This window comes from Dipteris shenzhenensis, chromosome 2, assembly GCF_047967505.1.
Source record: "Dipteris shenzhenensis isolate YYH24624 ecotype China chromosome 2, Dip_SZ_1.0, whole genome shotgun sequence".
Taxonomy (NCBI): domain Eukaryota; kingdom Viridiplantae; phylum Streptophyta; class Polypodiopsida; order Gleicheniales; family Dipteridaceae; genus Dipteris; species Dipteris shenzhenensis.
In genome coordinates, this window is record NC_141597.1 from 65,028,011 (window position 1) to 65,051,693 (window position 23,683).

The 23,683-nt window shown below is 46.6% G+C and overlaps 1 protein-coding gene across 3 annotated transcripts in view; it reads right to left on the reverse strand.

Moving 5' to 3' along the window:
* LOC147905184 (DNA mismatch repair protein MutS, type 2) overlaps positions 1-23,683 on the reverse strand; it is a 269,240-nt gene that overhangs the window by 51,246 nt on the left and 194,311 nt on the right. Inside the window, exon 16 of one of the 3 annotated variants that reach the window (XR_015543515.1) lies at positions 19,229-19,328. Coding sequence is in view for 2 of the 3 variants with exons in the window: in XM_087397074.1 (XP_087253200.1) it covers positions 19,229-19,332 (104 nt within the window). In the remaining variant the exon portion in view is untranslated. Of the gene's footprint in view, positions 1-19,228; positions 19,333-21,261; positions 21,480-23,683 lie in introns of those variants that run through there. The other 2 variants (XM_087397074.1, XM_087397086.1) reach the window with 2 other exon arrangements.

Here is a 23,683-nt window from a genome sequence, read left to right on the forward strand (position 1 = left end):
GGGGGGAGGCTGTGGCGTAAAAGAGAGGAGAGGGGAAGGGAGGGGGGTAAAGGGGGAGAGGGGGGGGGGGCTGTGGCGTAGAAGAGGAGAGGGGGGGACAGGTGGTGGGTAAAGGGGGAGAGGGGGGGGGCTGTGGCGTAGGAGAGAGGAGAGGGGAAGGGAGGGGGGTAAAGGGGGAGAGGGGGGGGCTGTGGCGCAGAAGAGGAGAGGGGGGGACAGGTGGTGGGAAAAGGGGGAGAGGGGGGGGCTGTGGCGTAGGAGAGGAGAGGGGGGAACAGGTGGTGGGTAAAGGGGGAGAGGGGGGGGGGGCTGTGGCGTAGGAGAGAGGAGAGGGGAAGGGAGGGGGGTAAAGGGGGAGAGGGGGGGGGGGCTGTGGCGCAGAAGAGGAGAGGGGGGGGACAGGTGGTGGGTAAAGGGGGAGAGGGGTGGAGGCTGTGGCGTAAAAGAGAGGAGAGGGGGGAACAGGTGGTGGGTAAAGGGGGAGAGGGGGGGGGCTGTTGTGCAGGAGAGGAGGAGGGGGGGGAGGGTGGTGGTAAAGGGGGAGAGGGGGGGGCTGTTGTGCAGGAGAGGAGCAGGGGGGGGAAGGGAGGGGGGTAAAGGGGGAGAGGGGGGGGTGTTGTGCAGGAGAGGAGGAGGGGGGGAAGGGAGGCGGGTAAAGGGGGAGAGGGGGGGCTGTTGTGCAGGAGAGGAGGAGGGGGGGAAGGGTGGTGGTAAAGGGGGAGAGGGGGAGGCTGTTGTGCAGGAGAGGAGGAGGGGGGAAGGGTGGTGGTAAAGGGGGAGAGGGGGGCTGTTCAAAGGTGGAAAGAGAAGGTGTGTGTAAGAGAGAGGTAGGAGTTGGACAGAGGGTGGAAAGAGAAGGTGTTTGTAAGAGAGAGGTAGGGAGTTGGACAGAGGGTGGAAAGAGAAGGTTTTTGTAAGAGAGAGGTAGAAGTTGGACATAGGGTGGAAAGAGAAGGTTTTTGTGTGAGAGAGGTAGGAGTTGGACATAGGGTGGAAAGAGAAGGGTTTTGTAAGAGAGAGGTAGGAGTTGGACATAGAGTGGAAAGAGAAGGGTTTTGTAAGAGAGAGGTAGGAGTTGGACATAGGGTGGAAAGAGAAGGTTTTTGTAAGAGAGAGGTAGAAGTTGGACAGAGGGTGGAAAGAGAAGGTGTTTGTAAGAGAGAGGTAGAAGTTGGACATAGGTTGGAAAGAGAAGGGTTTTGTAAGAGAGAGGTAGGAGTTGGACATAGGATGGAAAGAGAAGGGTTTTGGGTAGGAGTTGGACATAGGGTGGAAAGAGAAGGGTTTTGTAAGAGAGAGGTAGGAGTTGGACATAAGGTGGAAAGAGAAGGGTTTTGTAAGAGAGAGGTAGAAGTTGGACATAGGGTGGAAAGAGAAGGTTTTTGTAAGAGAGAGGTAGAAGTTGGACAGAGGGTGGAAAGAGAAGGGTTTTGTAAGAGAGAGGTAGAAGTTGGACATAGGGTGGAAAGAGAAGGTTTTTGTAAGAGAGAGGTAGAAGTTGGACAGAGGGTGGAAAGAGAAGGTGTTTGTAAGAGAGAGGTAGGGAGTTGGACAGAGGGTGGAAAGAGAAGGTTTTTGTAAGAGAGAGGTAGAAGTTGGACAGAGGGTGGAAAGAGAAGGTTTTTGTAAGAGAGAGGTGGAAGTTGGAGAGAAGGTAGAAGGAGAAGGAGTTTGTAAAACAGGATGAAAAGGGGAGGCCGTAGTTAGAGAGAGAAAGTGACACAGAGTGAAAAAGGAAGGCCGCATTTTAAGGGTGGTCATTTAGAGAGAGATAGTGGCACGGGATGAAAAAAGGTGGTCACACTTAGAGAGAGAAAGTGGCTCGGGGTGAAAAATGGAGGGCTCACTTAGAAAGAGAAAGTGACACTCGGGTGGAAAGAGAAGGACCCATTTAGAGAGAAAAATTGGCACCGAGGGGAGAGAGGGGGAGCCATGTAGAGAGAGAAAGTGGCACTAGGGGCAGAGAGGAGGACCCTTGTAGAAAGAGAAAGTGACCCTCACTCTGAGGGAGAAGATGTCACCCGGAAGGAGAAGGATTAGGAGGGTGTTTTCTCATAAATCATGGTACCTCTTGATGCGTGACCCATTCACCGGGGCAGGTAGGAGTCTGCCTTCCAAAGTGGCCAAGTAGACACCACCACTTGGGATAAGCTTGGCAATGAAAAATGGACCTGTCCAACCACTCACAAACTTAGGTTTGTGTTTGAGAAACTTACTGGAATACAAGAGTATAAATCTCCGACTTTGAAATTCCTTTTTCTGAGGTTCCGGTCATGCCAAGCTTTTTGTCGCTTCTGCCAAACTTCTTGAGCGAAAACTGCTTCACGTCGATGCTCTGCCAGTGCTTCCAAATCCCACAAGCGTTCCATTGTGCAGGCTTCAAGGTTGTCATTTTTGTCTGGAAGAATCCTGTGAGTGTCAAGATGAAATTCATAAGGCATAACGGCCTCCAGTCCATAGACCAGCTCGAAGGGTGAATACCCAGTACTCGCCTTGTAAGCCGTTCGATAGGCGAATAAAGCAGCTGGAAGTACGTCGTCCCAATCGGCTAAAGAATTTAGGCAAAGTCGATGCACGATCCCGCACATTGTGCGATTTGAGCTCTCAGCTAGACCATTGGCACGTGGTAATAGGGAGATGAAAATTTGTGAACTATTTGAAGCAGGTGAACTAGTGCAGCAATGGTGTCATTTAGGAACTTTGAGCTCTCAGCTCGAAGGGTGAATACCCAGTACTCGCCTTGTAAGCCGTTCGATAGGCGAATAAAGCAGCTGGAAGTACGTCGTCCCAATTGGCTAAAGAATTTAGGCAAAGTCGATGCACGATCCCGCACATTGTGCGATTTGAGCTCTCAGCTAGACCATTGGCACGTGGTAATAGGGAGATGAAAATTTGTGAACTATTTGAAGCAGGTGAACTAGTGCAGCAATGGTGTCATTTAGGAAGTGAGACCCTCTATCACTTATCAACTCAACAGGACAACCAAACCGAGAGATGATCTGGTCATATAGAAATGTGGCTATTACCTGGGCTGTACAGTTCTTGACTGCCTTGGCTTCGACCCATTTGGTTCCATAGTCGGTGGCAAGCAGAGCATACTTGTTCCCTCGGCGTGTGGCAGGAGAGATGGGTCCAATGAAATCCAATCCCCAGCGATAGAAGGGAGGCACCGGAGTGAATGGTTTGAGAGGGAGGTACTCACGCCTTGTAGGCTTGGGGCCCCCTCGTTGACATGAATCACATCTGGTCACATGAACATGGCAGTCGCGGAAGAGCTTGGGCCACCAGAACCCTGCTCGCATGATCTTACGAGCAGTAGCATCTGAGGCCATATGCCCTCCACCTATGCCAGCATGTGCCTCTTTAAGAATGGATTGTGTCTCGTGCGGAAGCACACACCGTCTCAAGATCTGATCCTTCCCAAGCTTGTACAATTGACCTGCAATCAACTTAAAAGGAGCACCTTGAAGGATCCGTTTGCGTTTCTCTGTTGGAGTTAATCCTGGAGGAAAGCCACCTGTAGACAAGAGGTGTACTATGTTGGCATACCATGGTGGGAAGCAGTCCACCGCAAATAGGCACTCATCAGGTAGTGTTGTTATTCCGAACAACCCCGCATCGGGTAAGTCATCGGTGATACCACTGGCTGGTTCCCCGGAATGTAACCTGGACAAGTGGTCTGTAGGTTGATGCTGTCTCCCAGCCCTCACCACAATGTCAAATTCAAATTCTTGAAAAAGAAGAATCCATCTGCTTATCCGGCCACCAAGAGTAGGCTTATTCAATAAATACTTAAGAGCTTGATGATCAGTGATGATCACAAACTTGTTGCCCAAGAGGTAGTGACGATACTTGGTCATGGCATAAACCATGCCGAGGCCCTCCCTTTCTGTGGTACTGTAATTGCGTTCTGCTCCATTGAGTTGTCGACTCGTGAAGTATATGGGCAAATCAATCTTAGTATCCTAGTTAGGTTGAGCCAGTATAGCACCTACTGCCCACCCACTAGCATCCACATGGACATGAAAAATTACATCCCAATCGGGCTGCCTGAGGATGGGGGCCTTCACGAGGCGATGCTTCAGATCATCAAAGGCTAGTTGTTGTGGGGTGGCCCAGACAAACGATCGGTCTTGATGTAGGAGTTCTGTCAGTGCAATAGCAATGTCGGCATAGAAACGTATGAACCTTCGGTAATATCCTACATGCCCTAAGAAGGACTTCACCTCTTTGGGTATACGAGGGATGGGCAATGAGATGATCACCTCTACCTTTGCGGGATCCGTGGTCATGCCCTCAGCAGAAACAATATGACCAAGGAGAACACCTCGGAGTGCGAGAAAGAAACATTTGTCAGGGTTCAAACACAAGCGCACTTCTCTGCACTTATCAAAGACCCATCTCAACTTATGTAGATGATCATTTTGTATGGCCGGATCAAGATGGGAGGCCGATTTACCATTAAAAACAGAGAAGTCATCTAGAAATACCTCAAGAAACTTGCCGATATTCTCTTGAAAGAGTTTGGTTACAAGTCGTTGAAAGGTTGCCGGGGCATTACATAGTCCAAAGGGCATCATTCGGTAGGCATATGTTCCCCATTGAGTGACAAAGGTAGTCTTGGGCTGATCCTGTTCTTTCACTCGGACTTGGTTGTACCCGCTATATCCATCCATGAATGAGTATAAAGCATGTCCTGCCACTGTCTCCAACACTCTATCTGTGAAGGGAAGGGGGAACCTATCACGTCGTGTTGCAGCATTCAAACTCCGATAGTCAACACATATTCTAAGTTTGCCGGTCTCTCTTTTGGGTACAATGACAATTCCACTGACCCAATCGGAGTAATCCACTGGGTAGATTAATCATGCTTGCTCCATTTTCTGTATATCTGTTTGGACTGCCTTGCCGTAGTTGGGATTCATGCGGTATGGACCTTTAATCACAGGGTTTGCATCGGGATATAAGTCGATGCTATGCTCCATGAAATCAGCAGGCACCCCCTTCAGATCCTTGTAGGACCAAGCAAAGACATCCACAAATTCTTTAAAAAGGTCGGTGACTGCACCTAGAAGATAGTCATGTTCCCAGACCCAAGTGGCTAACTTCAAATGCCTGGGTTTGGTCCTCACTTCCAATGTTTAGATACCGCCAGTTCCGTGCCTCATCAACAGGGGCAATGCATTGGGATGTTGAGGTACTTGGTTCACCCATTCTCAGTCCTGTATGTGCTGGAGTATCTTCAAGGGGAAAGTCCCCCTCCACTTCTCTCAACCAAGATGAGGGGTAAGTAACTGGGGGGTTCTCAGGCATTGACTGAGATGTAGAATCAGTAGATGTTGCAGATGTTGTGTGCCTTCGATGCCTCGGTGACTGTTTCAGCATGCCCCGGTAAGGTAAGCCTTCCACCTCATAAGTGGTTTCCAGAAGGTCTTGAATTGAGGGGTGGTCGGCTTCTGATAAGAAAAGGTCAAGCAAAGTGAGATCAGCCATGTCCTCATCTTTGTATCCCGTATGCACCCTGGGTCCGCCCAAGACCTCAAGCTGTTGGTGGTGATTCTCCTCAAGTTCAGCAATGTCTATGTCACTTTCTTCTAAATCACTATCATCATTAATCTCGTCTTCATTAGTGTTCCTGTCTTCTCTATGACCATCATTGCACTCAGCAGTACCATGGTTGTACACCGTAGTACCATGGTTGTGCACCGTAATACCATGATTGTACTCTGGAGTACCATTGGTGGGTTGTGCACTACTAGCCTCGTCCCTAGTAGATCCTTCATTGTATCCTATAGTATTGTCAGCATCATTTTGACCAATGTCCTCCATGTCGGCCACTGGACGATCCTCAATGTTTACTGCAGTACCATCATTGTCCTCAGTACGATCTGTGGTGTCCACTGTAGTACTCCTAGTGACCATTCTCTTATACATGTGTGGACTATTGCAAAGTCCAAAGGGCATCCTTTCGTAAACTAGTTCAGCCAGACCCTGTCGTTCGGGGTGGATTTCTGATACTGCAAGTAGGTGTTCTTCTTGATCTTCTTGTTGGCATAGTTCCACCATGTTGACCGCTAATGAGCCCAGGGCTCCCATCCAATCCAAAATGACAGCCTCCTCGTCTTCTTGATCAGCCTGATCCAACAAGTAGGTCAAACTTTCAAATCCTTCTAGGGTTGTCTCCTCATTGATACCTTGGTCACCACCCCTGGGCCAGTCCCCACAGGCCCAATGCTCCTCTTCGACTCCGGCTTGTTCTTCAAAATCCTCCTCTCCTAGTTCTATTGGTATGTGCCTTGCCTGCCCTGTGACCATATCTATTTCGAGGGATGTCGATCCCAGGGGCAATCAAACTTCATCAGTTGACCAATCCTGAATGGCTTTTGAAGACCACAACCATGGCCGACCAAGAAGTAGAGGGTAAGTTTGTTCATTTTCGGTCATATGAAGGACAACAAAATTGGAGAGAAAAGTTACTCCGCCAATCTTCATGTGAACACCTTTGACTGCACCCATTGGTTTTACTCTGCGTTCATCAGCCATGCGTACCTGAAAGTGAACATCACTTGTCAACTTCAACCCTAGTTTTTGGAGTGTACCTTTTGGCATAATGTTCACAGCCGCCCCACCATCGAGGAAGACGTCCTTCAGCTCCACTCCATGGATCTCCACGGTGAGCTTGGGACTTTGTTCACAAGTGAGGGCAGCGTAGGCAGAGAAGTGGTCCGGTGTAGACCCATGCTGAGCCGGTAATGTCTCTGGTGGTGGCCCACTCGGAGTAGATCCCTTGTGTCGACCTCCTGGGAGGCGATTCAGAAATGTAATAGTCTGATGCTTGATTTGGGGGGACAATAGACAAAGTTGTCGTAGAGTGAGGTTGGGTTTGAAACTCATAAGATCTTCAAACAAGGAGTAGTGGTGGACACTAGCATTAGCCTTTTGCAACTTCATCCTCCTAGCCTGGCCGAGGGTCGAAGCTTACACGAGGATGTGGATGTAGGTCTGAACTGTGAGTCATTGTCTCCAGTGGTTTCTCTTCCATTACTCCTTTCCCTTTTTCCTGGGCAGAACTAGGTCTTGTCCCCATAGCCTCTTCTCTGTTGAGTGCTGTTGGGGACAAAGTGGGAGGACCTACTCGTGCCTCCTTATCTCGGTACTGTCCGAGGGTTGTCACTTCTGTTGCAAACCTCACAGTTCTGGACTTGCGGGATGGAAGCTAAGGTGTGCTACCTTCATCTTCAGAACTTGTTTGAAGATCTCTCGTGACACCCTTTACTACCTCCTGATACCTCAAAGGCATAGATTGATCACCCGAGGATGAGGCACTCCCAGAGTTAGTGGTTGACCTTAATGGCTGTGGGCCCTTCGAGTTTGTTTCTGAATCACTATCAGAAGCCAGCATGGGTGGTCTATTCCTGGGCGTATTGTGTACCTTGGAGGAGGAGAATGACCTCGGTGGGGGAACACTTGTCGAACTCATTGGTGCTGAGGTCTCTGGTGCTGACTCTGAGTCACCCTTACATTTGTCACCTTTTGTATGCGACCGTGTCACAGCGCCCAACACTGCGCCAATCAAATGGGGATTGTTGCCCTCCCCCGCCACTACTACATCAACCATATTCACTTGGGATGCGGGTTCCACTCTTCTATTGGGACAATCTCTGGTGTAGTGGTCGTTTGTGTTGCACTGTGTACAAGAGGGTCCCTCGAACGGCTGTGTACAATCATCTTGGTAGTGGCCGTACTCGCCACATCTGTAACACATGATGGGTCTTCTAAAGTTTGTACCTCTGCCTGCACCTCCGCGTCCACCTCTGAAACCACCCCTTCGACCGCGTTGATAAGAGGGTCCATAGCCACCTCCTGACATAGGTGGTTGGTACGGGGCATAGTATGGCTGAGTATGGCTGAGGATAGAAATAAGGGGAACCAATTGAATTGGGGGCAGAAGCTTGGAGCAAAGGGGGAGTCGGAAGCAATGGAGGTGGCATGACAGGAGGAGGTGGTGGCTCAGATGCTCGTGCAAGAGGGGGAGCAGAAGATACTTCTGCTGGACCAGAAGTTATGGGTACCGTTCTGTTGACTGCAGCAACTAGAGGTTCCCCCGAGGTATACTCTGGAAGAAGCTTCCTTAATCCTTTGAGGTACCTACACTCAGAGGCATCATGTCCATGGATCTCACAAAATGTACAAAATGAGGTAGAAGTAGGTACCTTTCGCTTGGAGGGGCACTCCCAGTAACCATGGTTAGAACGCTTGCATTCGGTGCACCAAAGGCCACTTCGAATTTGGGCCTCAAAGGACGATTGGCCATCCACCTTTATTCTATCTTTCAGGCCTTCTTTGATTTCTTCTAACTCCTTCTTGAGTTGCTGCCATGTGGATGATCCCTCCTCTCTTGGGAGTTGGGTGGTCGTATTCGTTGATGAGGCAAAGCTTAACTGTGACCATTCCATCTTGACAGCTTCTTTTAGGAAGTCTTGAAGTGAGGCATGTTCAGGGAGTTTATCCACCAACCTTATAGCAATGGAAGGGGGTAATGCTTTCAAAAACCATCCCTTCATAACAGCATCATTAGGTGGCACAGACATCTTTGCCGCCAAGACCCTCATCCTTGTGTACATCTCAGAGATGCTTTCTCCAGGCTTCATGGTATCAGTGGACAACTCTTGGACAATCATGTGTTCGAATTTTTCCAACTTGAAAGTGCGTAAGAATTCCTCCCTTAGGTCTGTCCACGTCTGGAAGTGGTCCAGAGGAAATTGACTGTACCATACATCCGCTGCATCCTCCAATGACGAAGGAAAGATGTGAAGGAACACATGCTCATTCTCCACACCTTTAGCTTTACATGCTGTGAGGAACTTCCTCACATGAGCTTCCGCATCCTCATGGAGGTGGCCTTTGAACTTTTGAGTCTTCACGTGGACCTTGTTGAGTAGCTCAAGAAGTCTAGCTCTGTCTGGGGGACTGAGAACGGCCATCCCCACCCGAGAGGTTGGAGAAGATGCAAGAGTTGGAGGGAGTCCCGATGGGGCTGTAATGAGTGTTGGTGTTCCCAAGGAGGAGACCACCCCGAAAACTCCTCCTGTGGAGGACCACAATGGGGAAGTCACTACTGATGTAGTCATAGAGGGAGTGTACCCAGATGGTAGCGCGTAAGTGGGGGGTCTCGGTGTTGCAGAGGGAAGGGGTGAGAACATGGAAGATGTGGGGGTGAAAGAGGATGGGAGAGCATTTGGGAAAGAGAGGGACGGAGCTGAAGTCATGGATGAGTAGGCAGAAGGGAAGGAAGGAGGTGGTGGAAAAGGCAACACCGGTGTGGATGGAAAGGGAGATGAAACCAGCGTGGCAGGTAAAGGCATGGCCGGAGCAAAAGTACCCCCCAATGGAATAGATGTAGAAGAAGGATTAGCTAGGAGCCCGGAGCTATGCATAACACATGAGGTAGCAGCTTGTCCACAAGAGGTTGAGGCGGGAGCAGATGGAGTCACCACTCCGGTAGAAGAGGTGGTTGATGAAGACATCGTTGCAGGAAGAGGAGAGGGGCTTCCTTGACCTTGATGAGTCCCTGAGGAGCCCTCGTCCTTAGTACCCTCTTCTTTCACCTGTTCTCCGCTTTGCACTTCTTCTTCTCCGGAGTCCGGATCTGACCACCAGGGTTCCTGTTGATCCAAGTCAATGAGAGTGTCGATGAAGTTACTTGCTCTGGTGGTGTGTGGTGTGTGTGTGTGTGAGCGTGCGACGACGAGAGAGAGGAGAAAGAAAGCCCGGTTGTGAGAGCTCCGTACAGCTCCCCCGTCTGCTCCGTATACCTGTACGGTTGTCGTACAGGTACCGTACACCAGTACGGACAGCCCGCGCGATCATCTTGCCCCTTCTGCAGATCTTTGCGTCATCCCACTCCAACCCTGCGTGTGTGTGCGTCGCCATCTTTTCCTTTCTCCATAACTCGACTTTGTGCATCCGTACATCTCCGTACATCGTAAACAGATCGTCCTCCGTCAACAGCTTCCTCTCTGCGTCATCGTCGTCCGTACCCCTGTACGGTCACCGTACGACTGTCGTACGTTTTCCGTACAATTTCAGCCCTGCTGTATAATCTGGCTTTTCTTTGGGGGTTTTCCTTTCGCCTTTCTTCCCTGCTGGTCTTCTGCCAACTCCTACCTATCCCCTTGATCTCTCCTTACTAGTCACACAATTCCTCTTCTCTCTTGTGGGCTTCTTCTGATTTTCCTTTGGGACTGTTTTTTTGGCTTTCGCCACCTTCTTACAGGTACTTCATCTTCAAGTTCCTTTTCTTACCAAGTCATGGCAGAGTATTCATATGAAAAAACATTTCAAAAGGAGCGCTCGGCTCCCTGCAAGAAGCAAAAGCAGGTTGAGGGTCAGCATGACCCAATGCATGATACACTTGAGGCTCAACTAGTGTATGATGTAATGCATGAAGGATTTGCAGATACGAGAAAAGACTGGAAAGAATCGGTTCCCTCAGTTGGCCTCATGGTTGAGGTCGATGAAATTGTGGATCCAGTCAGAGAGTATGCCAAGAATGCAGTTATATTATTCTTTCCAGGCCGCATGCCACCTGCTGCAGAGATAGGCAACTGGCTGACACGCACTTTGGCTGGCTCTTTTGTTCGAAAGGTACACTATGCAGCCAGGGGCTTTTTCGAGGTTATCATGGTGGATGAGATCCACAGACAAATGCTTTTGGAACATTCGCCTCTTTTTTTTGGACAGCAAATGGTGCATGTCTTGCCATGGTCTCCCACAAGGGACTTTCAGGCTTTAATCAGACACAGATGCCCAGTCTGGGTTGAAGTCGTTGATTTCCCCCAATGCATGGCCTCACTTTTGCCTAAAATTGCAGCCTCTTTAGGTAAAGTGGTCTGCCCACCACGGCCAAATGGCAATTCAAACAGATTTTGCATTCTCTGGGATACTGATAATCCCACACCGGACTCTTATTCAGTCACGGTGAACAATGTGAACATGGGGAGTGCATTTTATAAACTCAAATGGGGTTTATTTGCAGGGGCCTGTTTTGAATGCAAAAAGTTTGGACACATGGCTTCACAGTGCCCACTGAACCCACATAAAATGCCTCATGTCACCTTGCCGGTACACATGCCTACTAAAGATGCTCCTACTCCAGTTGCCAACAAAAATAAAAACAGCAGACAGCATCCTGGAAGTCAGGAAAAAGGCAAAGATTCAGTAGTTAACAATACGAATCTTACTTCACATTCACCTCCTGTTACTCAGTCCATGCCCAAAGGAAAGCAACTTTCAACTGATGGCTGGCAGAGCCCAAGAAAAGTTATTTCTGCTCGAAGAATTCCACCCCCCCGCACTTGGAATGGTGCATCTTCTAGCGGAAACACTCCAAAGATCAATACAGGAATTGGGATTACATGGGCTGCGGTAACAGCCAGCAGAACACTCTTCCCTGAAGAAGAGGTTGCTGCCTTGCTGTCCACTTCTCAGGTCACTACTTCTTCTCAGGGGCGAGGCCTCGACCCTGAGATAGAGATGCAAGGCTGACCTCATACTTTTGCTGCTGTACATAGTTGTTACATTCCTATAAATATCTGTATATATGACTGCTCAAATCACATGTTTTACACTCAATGTACAGGGTATATGTGACAATAGGAAATGGAAATCTGTGTGGCTGTACATCAACAGATTTCAGCCTGACATAGTGGCATTACAAGAGCACAACCAACATATTTATGCAGGCAAGACAAGACACTTCTGTGGGTATGACATTTTCTATGCTGGGGAGCACTCTTTCTCAGGGGTTGTCCTTCTGATCAAGCATGAGCTTCAACCAGTCATTGCGTTAAATGACAACAAAGGTAGATGGCTTATTCTCCAATGCATTATCAGAGGAGAGGTGTTTGAATTTGCTTCAGTTTATGCACCTCAGTCATCTCGAGACAGAACTGTAATTTGGGATGCTATGCAACAATACCCGTGGAGATATCATGCCTACATATGTGGGGATTTCAATAATGCTCCACAACAGGGAGACAACACTTCCAGCCACGATCATATGTTATCTCCTGAAAGGCATGCATGGTCTCAACTACTTTTGCATTTAAATCTGGTTGACCTTTGGAAGGAATTGCAGCCTTTGTCACCGGGCTACACTTTTCAACATAATGCTTTTTCCGCTTATCAGGCAAGACTGGATCGCTGGTATAGTGTCGCTCCCCAACAAAATGGGGATCTCGCATGCAAAATATGGATTGATCATGCCTTTGTGCATTCAGACCATGCACCACTATGGCTGCGTTTATCTTTTCATAAGACGCCAGAAGATAGATTGCCACAAAGGCGACATCTAATCATCAACAATAGTTATTTGCAACATGTTGAATTCAAGGCAATGGTTACTGAAGCAGCTCATTGTCTTTCCTCTAGTAGCTATCTTCATGCTGATGATGCCTGGGCTTCTTTTATTTCTAAAATGCAAATGGTGATCAAAGCTTATGGCAAGTCTTACATGAGGACTCTGAGGGAAACCATTACTCAGGCCAAGTCTACTTGTCAAGACCTCACTGAACTCAGTCATCATCGTTCGTTGTCTATGCATGAGCAAACCACACTATGTTAGGCTAGACATTGTCTTAAATTAAATGATCACAGGAAACTGGCAAAATGGGAGACTAGAGCAAGACAAAGAGCCTTCACAGATAAAGGTTGCTCTTCCAAAGAATTTTTCAAAAGTTTGCATCAGAGGAGAATCAAAACAGAAATTTGCCGAGTGCTTATGCCCGACGGATCATGGACTACATCACGGTCACAGCTTGCCTCTGTTTGTGTGCATCATTTCTCCCAGCAATTTGGCTCTGCGGCTCCGCCCTCGCAACAGGTTTTGCTTGCTCGGAATTTACTGTTGCAAAATGTTTCTCCAATAATTTCCTCTACTCGAGCCTTGGAATTGGAGGAACCCTTTACTGAGAGCGAACTGTCAGATGCAATCAAATTATGTGGCAGATGGAAATCCCCCGGATGGGACGGTTTAACAGTCGAGTTTTTTCTAGCATACTGGTCTATTTTGAAGCATCCGTTACTATATATGGTGAATGCTGCATGGCATCATCAGAAAATGCCAGACACATGGAAGAGAGGTCTTGTTAAGCTCCTTCCTAAAAAACAAATTTGTGAGTCTTTGGCAGACTGGAGACCTATCACTCTTATGCCGGTAATTTACAAAGTCACTACCAAAATGATTGTTGCTCGGTTAAAGGGGGTTTTACATGATGGGTTGCATCCTGCACAATATGGCTTTGTCCCGCGTAGGCATATCACCGATAACATTGCCAATGCCTACATTGGAATTGAATATGCCAAATACACACAGCAGGATGTTTTGTTATTGCAAGTTGATATTGCCAAAGCTTTTGATACAGTTCAGTGGGATTTCATCTCATCGACTATGCAGGCTTTGGGTTTTGGCACAAAAATGCAGCAACTCATTAATTGGCTATATCAAGATAGTGAAGCTGCCTGTATACTTTCAGGAGATATTTCTCCATCCTGGACTCTTGCTTGCTCTGTCAGACAAGGTTGTCCACTAAGTGCTTTACTTTTTGCCATAGCCACTCATCCACTGCTTCAATATCTGGATCACCTCTTAGACACTGACCAGCTGCACGGTTTGGAGATTCTTGGCAGTCGCAGCATGATTGCTCAAGCATATGCTGATGATTCTTTCTTTACTCCAAAAAATACTCGGGCTGATCTGTCCATGATTATGCATGCTCTTTCTACATATGGATTGGCTGCTGGCCTTCAGGTCAATTTTCAAAAATCAAAATTGCTACCTTTACATGCACAGGACTGGCACAATCTTTTGTGGCCTGGGGAAATTGTCCCTGCTTCTCAATTTATTCAACACCTTGGTTATCCTCTAGGCTGGGGACTCACCCGTTCACAACAAACTGATTGGGTGTTAGTAAAGTTAAGGGCAAAACTTGAATATTGGAAGCTTGCAACTTGGCCATTACATGTTCGTCTGCGAATTACACAATCCATTTTGATAGCATACATACAATTTTATCTGCCTCTCACTATGTTCACTAAGGCAGATTTGGTTTCATTTATGTCAGCTATCATGGAAATTTTCTGGCGTTCAAAACATGGCAAGAAAAGTCTCAGATTACTCTCCATGCACCGTCTCTGTTCTCCAAAGATGCACGGGGGTCTGAACATTCTCAATATTCAAATGCATTTGCTTGCTCACAGGGGGAAAATGATGATGCAGTTTCTACAAGGAGATCAGCCTTGGTCTTTTATGATCCGCTCTCTCTTATTACATCTTCATACATCTGCTTTTGGGAATTGGCAGCCTACTCAGTGGGAATTTTTATTTGGCTCTATCCAAGGCAAGATCAGAGGATGCCCTTTTGTCTCTTCTCTGCTTCTTGATTGGAAACATATTCTATCCCACTTGGAATGGAAAGGAAGGGACTCACTCTCGGGCAACTCTTTGAGGGCAGAGAATCTCTTTTGGTCCAAAGTATTCCATCCACCTTTGGCCATACAAGAACCCCGTCGTTCTTATTTTCTCTCCTTTAAAGGCATTTCATCTGTGGCGGATGTACTTCAGGATGATGGCACAATTCTATCTTTTTCTTTGGCTGCTCGCAAATATGGCTTGGGAGCTCATTATCGTCCTTTATGGCATAAAATTTCAGCAATGCTCCAACCGTACTTGCCGGTACCTCATTTAGAAATTCAGCATCGGCTTGAGGATTGGAGTTTATGCTCTCCTTCCTCATATGTCCGTCCTTTAAAGCTTTCACATATTACAGTGTCATCACTATATAAAGTGTTATTACCTCCACCTTGGATTTCCAACAGAGTAAATACTGTTTGGCATATGGATCGTCCAATGAAGTGGTGGAGGAAAAGACTGCGTCTCCTTTGGCATTACAAAGTCCCTCTTCGACAACAGCTTTTCCTATGGCGAGTTCTCCTTGGCATTTTTCCATCTGGACAGTTACTCGCACGCAGACATATTGCTTCAGCTGTTTGTCACCGATGCTCGCACTCTACTGAATCAGTGCTCCATATCTTTTGGTCCTGTCCAAACACTTCTGCTCTCATTGCTCTCATCAGACAGAGGCTTCGACAACGATTTCCTACTGTCACTTTTGGCAGATTTTTCTGGTTGTTTGGATTTCATCCTCAGAGACAGGGTTTTGATTTATTTTTTGTATGGGTGAGATATTGGACCCTATGGACTTTATGGCTGGATAGAAATCACAGAGTCTTTGGTGATCCACTATTTTCATCCTTTCTTTTTTTCAAACGATCTCTGCAACAATCATTCTACGATTGTTTTCAGACTCGTTTGATAGATCAGGATGTGTATACAGCTTATACTGAGATCTTTTGTTGAGTAGTAGCTACTTCGTTTTGAAGCAGCTATGAATGTAATTATTTCATCGAGATAAAAGATTTCTTCTCACAAAAAAAAAAAAGAAGTTACTTGCTCTGGCTACTACTCTAGTGGGCTCACTTTGTGCTCGAGTTGAGGGCTTCGCAAACTTACGTCGCACGTAATGCTTCTTGTACCTAGTTTGGTCTGCCGGAAGTCTTTTCTCCACTCTCCTCAAGTACCTCCTAGTTCTCTCACTAGCTCCTTCAAAGGTTTCAGAACTACTCGGCATAAGACCTCTCTCTAGGACCCTAGATCACCACTTCACTCGTGCTACTCAATACCAGCAGTGTCCCACCGTGATCGCCATAAACTGTTTGAGGGGAGGGGTTCCTATCCTTCCGGAGGTGTTACCGGAGGCCAAAGGCCACTGGCGTGAGAAGCATGAGTTTTGCAATGCTCTAATGCAATGGATCGTGCAGAGTGCACCGTGCAGTAGTGTGCGAGTGTCGTATGCTATACTATAGTGAACGATGACGTACGAGTGCACTATGCTAAATGACAATCACCGGGGAACTCCACAACATAAACAAAATAAGAAAATCCTACACTGGTGAACAATCCTCATATCCGGAAGAGACAAGAGAGATGCGAAAGTGACCGAGTTGGCCAATGTACATATCACTGGACGTGTCCCCAGGTCACAAGTCGCAAGTCACAAGAATACACAAGTCGCAAATCACCAGAATACACAGGTCTATCCCCATAGTAGACAAAAGATACACACAAGTCTCTCCACATTCTCTCATTGGCGAGCTCGTAGCTCTAGCCTCTATCTCTCCTCACTCTCCTCTCTTTCGCTCCCCCGCCGAATGCCGAATGCCTCCTTTTCTCTCTCCCTTCTCCTTCATCCTCATCCCCCGCCTTGGAGGGTCCCTTCTTCGCTGAGAATCCCCCCCTTTCTTCCCATTGGTCATCCTCTTATCGCCTTAGCTGTTGAGGATAGCCGTTGCGCCGCTGGCTCTCTTGATGGCTTCGGCGACTTCCTGACTCCCTGACTCGCCAGCCTGATGGTATAAATTCTCCATGTGCAGGTGAGCTGGTTCACCGCACCTCTTGATGGCTTCGGCGACTTTCTGACTCCCTGACTCGCCAGCCCGATGGTGTAAATTCTCCATGTGCAGGTGAGCTGGTTCACCGCACCACTGCACCACTGTATCACTGAACCACTGTGTAATATAAATACTCTTGACTGCTCCATGTGCTAAGCTCACTCTCCATGTGCGCAGCTCTTGATGAGATCACTTTGGACACGGTACTCCTCATTGACCTGTGTCGACCTGTGGTTAACATGTGTCGACCTGTGGTTGACAGCCTCGGACAGTACTCCTGGATGAACCCGTGTGATCGCGTGGCTAACTTGTGTTGACACATGGTCAACATGTGGTCAACAGATGTCGTCATGTGGTCAACGCCTGTCGACAAGTGGTCGTGTGATAAGGTAACAGTCTGGGGCCATGAGTAGACAAGAAATGCCTATTGACTATACCTCCCATCTGTATCCAGAAGGAATCTAGTGCATGAAAGGCAAACTCTACTCTCTGATCCAACAGAATCTGCTAATGAGCCCTTGCTGTAGCAAGGCGCTCCCGAATCCAAGCATCAAGTGGCCTCTTATGCACTTCCCTCTGCAAAGCTGCTAACTGCTGCGAATACCAATCTCTCGACTGAGAATCTCAACATCTCCTGGTACTAGCACTGCAACTCGTCCTTTGAAATTGTGATTGTTTTTGTGGCCAGTGGAGGAGGAGTAGGATTGGATAAGTGGGGATCCATCACCAATCAAGGTGAGAAGGCCGATTCGAACACAAGACAGCTCCATCCGTTCCAAGAATGCTGCGGGAAGGGAGGAACATGAAGAAGGACAGGAAGCAGGAGAGGAGGAGAAAAGGTCAAAGGTGACGAGGAAGCAGGTAGGGAGGAGGGAGGCTAGAAAGGGGGGAGAGGCAGGCTGAAGGGGCGGGGGAGAGGGCAGGAAGAGGGGCGGGGGGAGGCAGGCTGAGAGGCGTGTAAGGGAGGAAAGAGGGGCAAAAAAGGGTGGGGGGGAGGGAGGTATGAGAGGCAGGGAAGGGGGCGAGAAGAGGTGGGGGGAGGCGGGCTGAGGGCGGGGGAGGAGGGGGGCAGAGAGGCAGGGAAGGGGGCGGAAAGAAGGGTGGGGGCGGGGGAGGAGGGGGCTGAGAGGGTGTGGGGAGGGGGCAGGTAGGCGGGCTGAAGGAGGGAGGGGGCAGGCTGAGATGGAGGGGGAGGGGGAGGGGAAGGGAGGGGCTGAGGGAGGGGGAGGGGGAGGGGGGAGAGGGCTGAGGCTCAGAGAGGGGAGGCAGCAGCTTGGGACCGGGAGGAGCAGCAGCCCTGTTTCATGCCACAACAAATTGGTTTTGGTATCTCTTTGTAAATGAGATGTGGATATCAATCTTTTGGTCAAAGTATCGATGCAACAATGGTGGAGTGGGCTCCAATGGATTAGATGGATGACTATGGTAGATCCGATCCCTCCAATAAAGGAGAACTAAGGCCCCCCTTACCACAGACACTCCAAGCTTCTCATCCTTTGCTAAGCTCTCCTAACTTTTACCTCGACTATCAGGCTAATCCCCACTTTCTGTTTGCTGAAGTTTCATTCCATACTATGTTGCAAGGCACCTCGAAGGGACAACTTTCCCTACATGGTTGTTTATTTAAAGAAAGGAGCTTTAGCTAAAAGAGGTGCTCATTTCTTACTCCCTGCCCTGCACTGCTCAATCTCAGTTTTTATGTTTGTACTCTCCACATGAGCTACCTTTTACAATTGTTTGGTTGTTCTTCATGTTCACATCCTCCTTGCCTAATGCTTCCTGACCCATGTGATGTTGAGTGCAACCAAGAACATGCCGCCTCCTATAAATTCTTGTAGATCTCTTAACTCATTCAATCAATTCTTGATATGGACAATGAAAACCATTTGGATAATGTTGACTTCTAGAGAGTGTATTCCATTCCAAACTCCTTAATCAAGTCAAGGTGCTGGAAATGAAAACCTTTTGGAGATAATATTGGTTGGCAAAGACGTATTATACTTCTGCATCAACCTTGACAAGCCACAACCATCCCGTATGACCTTTCACAGAAAAAGGTACTAAGAGGATAGGGACATGAAAAATTCATTAGCTAACACAAATGTCTATACGCACTAAGAAGAGTTGTATTTCTCTGGATCAAATATTGAACTACACGTAGTGTAGGATACATTGCCAACAAAAAGCTTATTTGTTAGCTAACACAAATGTCTACACGCACTAAGAAGAGTCATATTTCTTTGGATCAAATATTGAACTACATGTAGTGTATGATACATTGCAACAATACCAAATGATATAATCTCAGGTGTGATAATGCCTAAGATGAGTTCAAGACTAGATTCTATCATACTAAACTTTTCTTGGTAATAGGAAAAGTTATCTTTGTTGATAGAGATGATAAGTATAGGGTGTTCCCAACAAAGTTAATCTTCAAGATCCAAGGTAATATGAAGGCAGATAGGTTCACAAGAAGATTCTTCAGGCTTAGGATTGTCACGAAGGTGAAGACGATTTCAAATTCAAGGACTAGAGAAAAAGGAGGTTAGGGAGCAAAAGGGGTAAAGAAAAAGTTTCTTGATACATTTGATAATCTCAGAGGCTACCCAATCAAATTGCAAGTACACCTCTTGTGCTTTGTTCTTTTCTTACGCAATAGTAAGCTGTAACTGAGATAAAATAAACCTGTATGTCACATTGCTGCTGCTATAGAGCTAACCTGATTGATTTCGGCATTTGCAACTCCATGAAGTCTTCGTGCAGCTTGTAGGATCTGTTTGGGGACTCCTAGTCTTTCAGATATATTCAGGGCATTTGATCTTCCTAAATGCACACATCAAAACCTGCTGGATTAACCTCCATCCTAAAATATTATCAGAGTTTAATTCGAGAGATTTAGCAATAATGTAGTACTACAAGTGTGAATGCAGCATACAAGAAACATCAAATGCAATTCCATAGAAATAATGGGTATTTGTATGCGTGATAAAGTGCTCACAGGCATGTGTATGTACATGTATACTTATGCACTACAATTGGGAGAGAGAGGGAAGGACGGTTGGGAAAGCAAGAAAGATTTATCAAACATCTCTAAAAGGCTTGAGCAACATATCATGTTGGAGATGGTTGTCTTCACCTCTCAATTGGGTGTGGAGCATGATGGTTGTTTGAGGGGCCGGGGGCGTGCTTCTTGAGACGTGGTAAAAAGGGAATTTAGTCCCATATGCAATAGTCAGCATTAGTGGCCCTTGGATATATAGAGAATTTGTAACCCTCCAGAGATATCCCTCCCGATATTTTTTGGGAGGCTCCAGAGGTGGCATGGCTAGGAGGGCGGGGAATTGGGAGCCCCCGCACACCGCACTTTCTGGGCTGTCATGTGGCAGCTCTACATATGAGACCAAAAAGTAGACAGGCCATGTGATCCATACATTCCATCCACAAGGGGAATAGGAGTCCAATGCATCCCTTAAAAAATATGATGGAATAGACTTTAATAGTTCACTGACATCCCCTTCTATGCAGGATCATCCTCTCATTGTAAGAGAGATAAGCACTGTTCAGGCATTACTGAAATCCATCAAGTGTCTTGATATCTATGAAGCACGTGGGTGGTGCATTGTTGGCATGCTTTGCTCCCCTTTTTCAACTAGACTTGTGGGCATGAAGAAGCTGTATGACATCCTTGATGCAGCTAGGCAGGTCCCAAGTGTGTGTTATGGCCCAAACTAACCAGGGTTTGTTTGTTCCTAGCTAGGGCTACGTGGATAGTCAGGGATAGCTTGAGTGAACAGACTCAAGGGCTGAGGATAGGTGTATGGACATCAACTAGGAGTTCAGTCAAGGATTTATTTTCAGTCTTGCTAGATACCAAGGGCTGAGGTTTTATAAACAGGACTAGGCCTAACTAGTAGGCCTACAACTATCAAGCTTGAATGAGACACTAGGAGCCCTAAAAAATTGCCTCATGTGAGGATACCCTAGGGACATGTCTCGGTGGTATAAGACTCAAAGGCTTAGTGCATGGTCTCTCTAATCTTGATGATATCCTCCATTCCAAGATCATGGAGAGCTTGGATTAGCTCTAACCTTGATGAGATCCTAACTTCCTAAGGTCATGTAGTATTAGTTTCTACCTGTCCCTTGGCCCATGAAGAACAAATATCTGTTGAGAAAATAGTAATCCAAAACATAAAAAATTTGATGTGGACTCATCACCCAGTTGTAGAGCCAATCCAATCTCATTAGAGCCCACCTGAATAAAATTTTGTCGGCCAAGAAGAGATGATTTCCTTTTTATTATTTATTTATTTTTATTTTTTTTGCGGGAGGGGGGGGGGGAAGACCGTGAACTTCAAGATCAGAAAATGGCTCTGCCTCAGTCAATCCTTCCTCCACCTCACCATCTTGAGAATGTGTCTCTTCTCAAAAGACAACTTGGCACAACAGTTACAAAAAGATGTGAAGCAGGATAGCTCCACTATACTCTTTGCTCGCATTCATGGATCTCACCCTTCACAAAGACAGGCTCAGGATTGGATGCTCTCTACATTACCTCTTGACCTCTCAAAGCACTTATCCAATGTCCAGCTTTCGGATAGAAGTTTCTTTTATGTGGTTTTTTCGGCAGAAAATTAGTTTGTATTTATATTAACAAAAGACTTATAAAGTGGAGTTCCCATACAGCCTTTGTATCGCATGGGAATCTAAATAGAAAATATCTTTTGATAAAAAATATGTAGCAGCAAAAAAGCCTGTCTGTGGCAGACTGAGAAGGTAAACTGACAGTAATTGACTTTTCAGAGAGTCTCTTCTTTAACAGGAAAAACAGGGGGGATGTCTTGATTTTGTAGGCACTCAATAAGTACTCTGTAGCTGTTGAAGGCCTTATGGTGTTCCTCCACCTCTTCTTGCAGATGGGCAAGTGCTTCATTACAGTTGAAGATTTCTTGATCAAGAAGGCGCTTAGCCTGAGCAAAAAATATGCAGGGATAGTAGTAATCAGAAACTTACTTTTGCATAAGTGAGACATTCCTATTAAACCAATGTGAGAAAGCATCAAGAGCATTAACTAACTCATTTTGGAACTGGCATTCCTGGCAATCCATATAGGCCACAGTGCATGTGATCTCAAAACAAACCAAGCATTTTGAAGGAGTCCCCTAGCAACATTGCCTTCCAGCTTATAAGTTCCCCAACCTGTATTTGCACAATTTCCACACTTTTCGGGCAAATGGGCAAGTAACAAAAAGATGCAAGACGTCTTCTTTAATTGAAGGGCATTTTTTGTAGAAGCGTGTTCCTTCCCCTATCCTCTCACTCCTGCAGTTGGTCCATACTACTTTGTGGAGGATGAACCAGAGAGAAGTAGCAAATTAACAGAAACCTATTCTGCCATTTGTACTTGTTCTCTGCCAGCTTCCATTTTATGTTGAGGGCTCTAGCAATCTCTTCAATGTCATTGAAGGGGGTTGGGATAAGAAAAAGGTGAGGGCTCCCAACCTCGCTGAATTCTTTTGATAAGTTTAAAACATGGCCTCCTTTCCAAGTAAAATCTTACTGCCACAAAAGGATTCTGATCATGACCAAACCTTGTTCTTGGTTGGATAGCATGTACTCTCTTCTAATTTCCTGCCAATTTTTCCACCTAAATCAATTCTTATGCCAGAGTTGTTCCCATGTCTGCAACCCCTTCTTAAAGAGTGAAGGAACATGTGGCCAGCTATCTCTAGGAATGGAAAGGAAAGATTGCAAGCATAATGGAAATGAACCCAAATGGAAGTAGGCAATAGCAATGAACCAAAATACTCACATGTAGATAGCTTGATGTTGACTGACATGACAAGACTAGACAAGTACAATGCCTTTATAGAATAGGTACACACACTCTAGGTGTCATATGTATATGGGATAAGTCCCATAGTGACATGTGGCACACTAGGATATAAAGTAGTCTAGTACTACTCTAGAACTCAATAAAACACACTAGAAACACTCACTTTGACTTCATGTTCTATCATCCCCCCATGAAGGAAATGTGAGGGACTACTGGAATGAAGCCAAGAACAGAACATGACAATGATGGACTGCTAATCAGTGCACCCCATGAAGCTCAGAGGCTCATATCATAGCATGGCTACATGACCCGCTCATAGATCTAGGGAATACACCAACATCCTGGAACTCGGCCAGGCCTGATAAAGAGACCCATCAAAGCCAATAGAAAGGCTCCCACAATACATCCCCTCCTAACTCCATAACAGAATGGTGGGGAATCACACATGAAAAAGCAGGAAAGATTACAACATTTTAGGAGGACAATCCAAGGTTGTGAACCTTTATTGACTCAAGCATACAAGACTCATTATTACAAGCATTTTTTGGGAACTACCCAGGGCAGAGTACCCAAGCACACATAGAATAGATGAGAAACAAAAGTCCCGATCATCAGGTACATAGACCTCTGAATGGAGAAAGAGATCTATGATGTCGGCAGTGAGAGCATGAGTCGGTGTTGAAGCATCATCTTCTTCTTTGTCTTCACTTGTTGCAGCCCCAACCAAGTCGGCATGATCCTTGTTTTGTTGCTTGGCAAGCTTCTTAAAGCAACAATCCTCAGTGTGACCCAACGTCCCACAATGATTGCATTTGAAAGGCTTGAATTTGCCTTTGCCCTTGGAGTATAGTGCATTGGAGTCCAAAGTATCTGCATACCGTCTTTCATGATCAATGAGCCTAGCAACCATAGGCTCATAACCCATTTGTGTCACACGCAATGCTGGTATGATGTCCTCGTACTTAGAAATTTCCTCAATGCTCGAAACAAGCACAACAACTTGATCATCTTCCCCTACAGGGGCCTTCAAACTAGCAAGCTGAGTGACAAGGGATTCCATATGATTTAAGTGAGCAAGAAGAGAGTCTTCATGCTTCATTTGTAGCTTGAAGAATTCTTGTCTTAGGAATACCTTTGAATTGATGACTTTGTTGCCGAACAATCCTTCAAACTTTGCCCATAAGTCGTGAGCAGTGGAATCAAAATCAAAATGATGAATTACTTCATCACCCAACCCCAAACCAATGAGAGAAAGAGCTTTGTCATTCAAATTCTCCCAATGTGCAATTTTCTTTTCATCTGATGGTGGCTTTTTCTCCTTGCCACTAACAATATGCC